Below are 7,239 nucleotides of genomic sequence, written 5' to 3'. Positions count from 1 at the left end.
TTTCCTGCAGCAATCCCAACTTATTCGGCGGGGACCAGAGAACGTGGACCGCAAGGCGACAACAGACTGGAACGGAGGCAGGGGAACGAGATTCCGGGACTGGGTTGCGATGCACCAGCCTGGCACACTCTCCGACATCTAACTGAAGCCAGCACCGTCACCTGCTCCACCACCCTCCTACACACACACACACACACACACACACACACACACACACACACACACACACTAAAACCCCTCGGGCCAGCCGGGTCTAAGGGTCCGAGGCCAGGGCTCTAATACCCACGGATTTCTTGATTGCTTGAAGCTGGCCTCTCAACATAAAAACAAGGATTAAAAAAGAGAAAGAAAGAAAAGAAAAGAAGAAAATATACCCACCCCCAAGAGTGCCTCCCAGCGCTGCAGGGAGCCTCCAGCGAGTTGAGCATCAGCAGCGCTCTTCCCGCCCGCAGCCTGGCTGGACGCTCTCCGTGGTGCTGAACCTGCACGGCCGCTGCTTTCCGCTGTACCCAAGCCGCCTGGCTGCAATTCTCCCTCTGCTCTGCCACCTCGTCCCTCTACTCCCCAGCTCCCTCAAACATCTGGATTATTTTCCCCAGTGGAACTCTCTGGCTTCGTAGGTGCCCATCGGAAACATTTTTGCACCCCCATAACTCGTGGACTTTACAGCACAAGAATCTGGAAAATGTACAGCTTCAACACTCTGCGATTCTACCTTTGGGAAACCATTGTATTCTTCAGGTACGCGATTTTCTATACTGACCACAACTATCTTTAAGGTGCAAATGGGGTTCAGATGGAGTAAAGAGGCTGACTCTGCCGCGGCCTCATCAATTGGGGAGGGGGTGCTGTGTGCTGAAGGCCTTTCCATTCCCCTCCTCCCCCCACCCTCACCCGCAGGGTGTCTGGCTGGTGCGTGTAGGTCCCAGACAGTGGCTACTCCGGCAGTGGTTTGCCTGTTTCTTGCGGTTTGTCTGACTGTCTGACTGCTACACTCCCCTGATGCTGGCCCCTGGCCCTTCTGCTGGTTACCCTTCACTCGGCTGAGGACTTAAGGGGAAGCTTTACGAGTTTTTTAGTTTAATTGGGACCGCATTCTCTCAAACCGCAGTGCTGGAAACCCCGGGTCTCCCGTCTGGAAGCGAAGTGACAACTAGCGGTGACGCGGAAGGTTGCAGTTGGACTGGCTAGGCACAAAACAGAGCATTCTGTCTCCCTTTTTTGTTGTTTTGCTTGGGGGCGGGGGTATCGGGGTTCCTGTGGCTTGGAGCTAGGGGATAATGCAGTTATGACCTCAGCTTGCAAAGCCCTAACTTAAGTACAGATCAGGCCTACTTACGAATAGACACTGAGAAATATGTTCCTTTTAAAACTTTGACTCCATCCTCCCCGATACACACACTTCTTTCTAAACTCTGTTACAGCAGACCCTCCCCTACTCCAAAGGGCAGTTCTTATTTATGAATGAATGCCTATCTCTGCTGCCAGTAGCTAGGCTCCCCACACCCACCCATTGACTCCTAATTCTCTGCTTACGGGCTTAGCATCCGTGTGTTAGTCCAAGTGAAAAGTGAAAAATCACGTCTTTAGGAAGTATTGAAACAGATAGGCCTTTTGTAAGTGGGCAAATCATGCCATCTTCAGAGGTGGTGATGATAAATTCCATCTATATGAATTGAAAAATATTCTTCCCGGCTCTGCAGAGATCGTTAATCTTCCTCGCTCTGGCGTGTCTGCTTCTCATGTTTTACCACTGTAGTAAGTTAATAGGCATTTGAAAAAAAAAAAAACCCACTCAGGTTGTTCTAAAAAAAAAAATGACCACCAAATAAGATCTTCTCTGATCCTAAAATAGCACATACTTGTGATTTCATTACACTGCAAAGAGTTGGTTTGACTAATGGTGAAGGCGCATCCATTGGTTGGTGATATGGATGAGGCCTCCTCTCCCAAGTGCCAGTTTCTGAATTTGAGCCTCTCTTTGTGTTTTCCCCCTTGAGATGATGAAGAAAAGACACTCCCTCCCTTCCCAGGGTTACCCACTGCTAAAGCTTTTAATGCCCTCTTAAAATAATTCTTTATCATTCCACTGTCCCAGTCACAGCTTAGAATGCAAGTAGCCAAGTATTTTCTTAAGTTCAACATTCCAGGGCCTTGTGAGATTTACCTACTTCATGGGGGGAGGCAAGAAGTGTCTCATCACTCTACACACCCATAATCCTTTTTTCTTGACTCATTCCTTGATTTTCCTCTCCCAGACATGAGCTTTCATAAAAGGGAGAATCGGTCTAAAAAGTCTGCATTGTAACCGCTTAGATAAGGGTGAGACTCCGCTGTGTTGATTCCGAAAGTGAACTGGTGGTGACCCAACAGAGAGTCTCATTGTGTCCCCCTTCCCCTCCATGGGTGAAGGCACATATGAGCAGCAGTAGACATGATTGAGAACTCACTGTGCTTGTGAGAAAGCAAGAGGCATGACGAGAGAGATCTGGATCACAATGGTGCTGCGACACTCTCAAAACGGGAGGAAGGCTGCTTCATTTCAGGGGTTAACTTTCACACCCTTTGCAGTTTCCCAGATGGATGAAGCAAAGGGGGTTAACCAAGCAATTTGTCCTTGCTCAAATGGTACGTGCATCTCTAATACTTTCATCTTTCAAATTTTAGGTAAGACATGTAACAGCCTTATAATCTAGGGTAAACAGAGGCTAGCAGCTCCCTTGCAGGTTACAGTAGAATAACCAGCCATTCTCACCAAGAGACAGGCTGAGGGTTGGATGAGCCATTGTATATTCCCAGGGCCCTGAGCCCTTCTTAGGTTAAGTAAGGCCTGCTACTCACCTGTTTCAAAGTACTGAAAATCTTGAGAGCCACCAGAGCATTACCCAACGAGCTGCTGTATCGAATCTGTGCGCAACCAGTGAAACAGCAAAACAAACAAAAACAACTGGAGTGAGCCATGCTGGAGCCTCACATGCTACTAATTCGGGGAGTGAATGGAGGCATCAGGAAAGCAGACTGGGGTCCTACGAGACCAGCAGCACTGCAGTGCTCACCAGCCATGTCGTCACAGATACATGGAAGCTATTTAGCTGAAGTTCCTGCTCTCACGTTAAGCAGCCTGACATTCTTAAATTTAATACATGACACCCTGTGATCCAATAACATAAACTTTGCATCATTTGGAGGCTGGAGCCTTATATCCACTTGGGCTAAAACTAATATTCAATTTTTATTTATTTAATACTGAAAACGCATTCCTTTCAACCCACCTTTAAACTAAAGGCAACATGGCTTTGAGCCCCCTTAGTCCTTACAGAGGCCAGCAAGGATGGGACTAGTATGACCCCCAACAGTTTCTTTCCTTCTTAATAACTCTGACAGACATGACCTATAAGGATTCTTCTAGGCCTCTGCACTATTGGCATTTTGATCTTTGTAATTCTTTGTCATGATGTCTGCCCTGTGCATTGTAGCAGCCTGTCTGGTGCCAGTAGCATCTTTTCTCCCTGATCATGACAAACAAAAATGTCTCCAAACACTGCAAACTAACCCAGGGTACAGTGAGAAGGGGCAGAATTGTCCAAGTTTTGAGTGACAATAAAAATAACCAAATTTTTAATCAGCTGCTTTGAGGCACTAATCATAATAATGAAAAAGTCGAGTTTTCCTGGGGAAACAGTTCCTAGTAGAATACACAGCACGTCCCACTGAGACAAAAAGGGATCTAGCTTGTGCTTTAGCAGGAAATAAATATAAAAGGACATGAACCAAGCAGTTTTCCCAAAAGATCACCACCTTTTCCTTACGAACCTCTTCTGTTTCCCGCCCCAGTAGATAAAGCCTTGTGTTAAGGTTTTAGACCATGTATGTCAATCACTTGCCAAGGAAGCTGATTACAACTTCAAAATGCAAATGTTTCAATCAATTCGAGGACAAGAAAGAACATGGTAAATACCATGTTTAATATTGTTTAATATTTCTATCATTGTGGACAGATAAATGAGTGTTTTCCTGAGACAGTCCCTCTTGGAAAGTTTCCCAAGCTTACCAAGAAGGGCAGACAACCACCTTGGTCTTTCTCCCTGGTAACAGCTATGTTCTGCCTGAGTCCTAACCACTGTATTTCAGGGCACTGCAGAATACATCTAGAAGTTTCTGAAATGGCCCAAGGACTTTTTCCTAAAGAATTAAGCCCAGGGGGCAACTCTGCCTCAGGGTCAACCAAAATGTCATCTGGAGGCTTAGGAAAGATGGGAAAGAAATGTCATGTTTTTATTCCCAAGGGGCAGTTTGGACAGGGACCCAAAGCCAACAAATGAAATTATAAATCCACATATAACTTCTGCATATTTATAAAACTGGAAATGACCTACTGGGGACACATGGGAAATTTATCTTTGAGATGGCCTTGTAAAAGGCCACAGCAATGTAGGGCAATGAAGAGAGAGGACCAGCTATGGTCCACGGGTTCTGACTTCCAGAGTCAACTCTGCTCTCCTCCTGCGGCACCGCCATAACAGGGCTTCTTCCATGTGGCTACTCTAGTTTCAACTCAAATGGCTAAACCCAACTCTTGTAAGTTCCATTCAGCCTCTGAGCAACCCATCTGCAAAGACAGGACCCCATTTGCACAAAGGCTCTTCTGGATGAACCAGCCCTGGTGGCTCTGCTGCCTTCATCCCTTCACCAGGTATTAACTAATTATGTTATTGTGTGTCCTTTTCAAAGCCAGGCACTCTGTAGAAACACATGCCATTCCTGCAGAAAGAAACCTTTTCTCCTGCATCAGAGGGTCTGCAGTGCTTGCCTCCAGGCAGCCTGTGTACAGAGCCTACAGCAGCATCACACTGATGTGGGTGTCATTAACTTTATTTCCTTCATCAACTGGCAGAAGCCAAAATGATTTTTAAGATGGATAGTACTGTCTCCTGTCTACCCATCTCAAGGCTCTTCTGCAGGTTTTTTAGTGTGCTTTAGATAGTGTGGCCTCAGCTGCAGCAAATCTGGGATCTGGAATTTAACTACAGTAGCATGACCTTGAGAAGACTCTGTGACCCTTCTGGGTCTCACTTTGCCCACCTGTAAAATTAAAGGACTCTACCAATCACACTCGAGAGAATTATTTTTTAGCCATTGCTGTTTGCAATGACCTTTTCCCAATCTTTGCCATAACAGTACAGACTGGGTTAAAGTGATTGCAGTGCATCTCAGCTATTACCAAAATAATAATAATAACAGCTGTTCCCAGCTACTCCCAGACTCACAAGTCAGAAAGAATTGAGGACCTCACCCAGCTAGTTCTCTCTTTGAACAGTTCCCCTAAGGTGGACGTGAAGACTGACAAAGACTATAAATGTCTTTCCTTCCTTCCCATCCTAAGAAATGTTCAGAGTGGTGAGACAACGTGATGTTCCACCACTGTCTTCATCTGAAAACTTATGTGAGAAAGTCAAAGGTTCTCTACTTCCTGTCAACAACTGTTTAACATTTACCCCAACCCCCACGAGTACACACAATAAAGCCTATTTTTTAGCTGTTTACTGAACCCATACTTGCCTTATCCACCCATTGTCATTAGTCAAAAGAATACACAACTGTCAGAAACACCCCCCTACCCCCACCACGACTACTACAGCACAAGCAATGCCCTCACTGAGTCTGCTTAAGATGAAGCTCTGCTAAGGACTGTAGTGCTTCCTAGTCATCCCATATGGTTTTGGAAGAAGTAAATACGCAATTGGCTACAGTATTTGAAGCATTTTAAGTAGATTCCAAGTCTTCCTGGCTATCGCCTGTACCTCTGAGGTACCCATGGCCTCCACATTGGGAAACACTAGATTTGATTTAGCCTATGTGACTGCAAAAGAAGAATAGATTTATTTTTAATGCACACAGAAATTCTGGCTCAAAGGAACTATGAACTTTCTGGAATCTTTTTTGAGTGGTGCAGAAGCTGCCACAGTGGTCATGAAAGTCAGAAGAGGGGTTTAAGCAGGGAGTGGAAATCTACCTGCCAGAGTGATATAGAAATTCCTACTTATGCTATAGATTATGAGTTTGTGAGTTATTTCCTGCAGAAGAATAAATGGAATGCAGGTCAGATGCAACCTTGACAATGCTTACACCCCCCTCTTGCCCTGACTCCTAAATTTCCACCTGAAGTTTGTGGGCTCTAAATCAGGCCAAGAGCACATACTCAGTGGTATTTTTCTCTTTCTTCAAAACAGATCGGAAAATAACTAAATTGAGCAATGAATCTACACACACAATGTAGCAAAGGATTATTAAAAGGAAGCCACCTTAGTTATATATATAAAAAAAAAAACCTTCATTTAAGGAAGGAAAGGGGCTTCAGAATACACCAGAAGGACCTAGCAGAAAATTTAACAGTCTACAAATATAGCCACAGTCACGGTTGCTGTTCCTGGCCCTTATGGCCTCTCTGTCCAACTGTCTCCCACAGACCCATTCCCTGTTAAGCCTAACACACAACCAAAGACACAACGGGGTGCCAGCAACTTCATTGAGAAAGCATTTAGAAGAGAACAGCTGCTGGATGATAGGAGAAGGAGTTTAGCCACACAGAGCCCAGGCTTTGGAATGTGATCCCTTAGGAGGGGTGCCGGGTGCCCCCGGCACCAAAGCTTTAGAAATGGTGTTTAAAGATCCTTTTGTTGCCTTTCTGAAGTTGATATTGTCTGAAGCTAATTCAGCACAATTAGATTACCACTCTCAGCCTTTGAATCCGCCTGTTTTGTAGGATCTATTACTAAATGAGTTTACCGTCTTAACGGGATGCTGCTGACGATTGGGAATCCCAGCCATGAAGAGGGCAGCAGTCCTCTCTTGCCTCATGAGTGAGGGTGTCCCACAGGACACCCCACCCCATCCTCTGATGCTGCATCCTCAGATCTGCCACCCACTCAATGGGGGAGGGGGGATGGTCCACACTGTCCCTCTGAGTCAAAGAGTCCAAAGCAGCATGAGCTCTGAGCAGATCTACCTGTCAAATCTAGTTGAAAAGGGCTTGCCAGAGACAGATACCAAGAATTTGAGAGGTTCAAGCTTACATAAAGTGTCTTATTACTAAATAATAACATGTGAAGAGCAACAGTCAATGATGGGGGTGATATAGAGACTCAGTGGGTTGATGGTGGAGATAACCTCACAAGGGCACACAGATGAATACATATGTAAGTTTTACATATGACAATCAAACATGATTAAAGATAGTTT

At 45.3% G+C, this 7,239-nt stretch overlaps 1 protein-coding gene across 2 annotated transcripts in view; it reads left to right on the top strand.

The window, feature by feature from the left end:
• The first annotated feature begins 685 nt into the window (after window positions 1–685).
• The window catches only part of Glra1 (glycine receptor alpha 1), an 82,410-nt gene continuing 75,856 nt past the window's right edge, over window positions 686–7,239 (top strand). For both annotated transcript variants that reach the window (XM_027426210.1, XM_027426209.1), the window contains exon 1: window positions 686–741. In XM_027426210.1, coding sequence (XP_027282011.1) covers window positions 686–741 — 56 coding nt within the window. The remainder of the gene's footprint in view (window positions 742–7,239) is intronic.

The sequence above is a fragment of the Cricetulus griseus genome, chromosome 7 (genome assembly GCF_003668045.3).
Source record: "Cricetulus griseus strain 17A/GY chromosome 7, alternate assembly CriGri-PICRH-1.0, whole genome shotgun sequence".
Classification (NCBI taxonomy): domain Eukaryota; kingdom Metazoa; phylum Chordata; class Mammalia; order Rodentia; family Cricetidae; genus Cricetulus; species Cricetulus griseus.
This window is presented reverse-complemented; position numbering and strand designations above follow the sequence as displayed.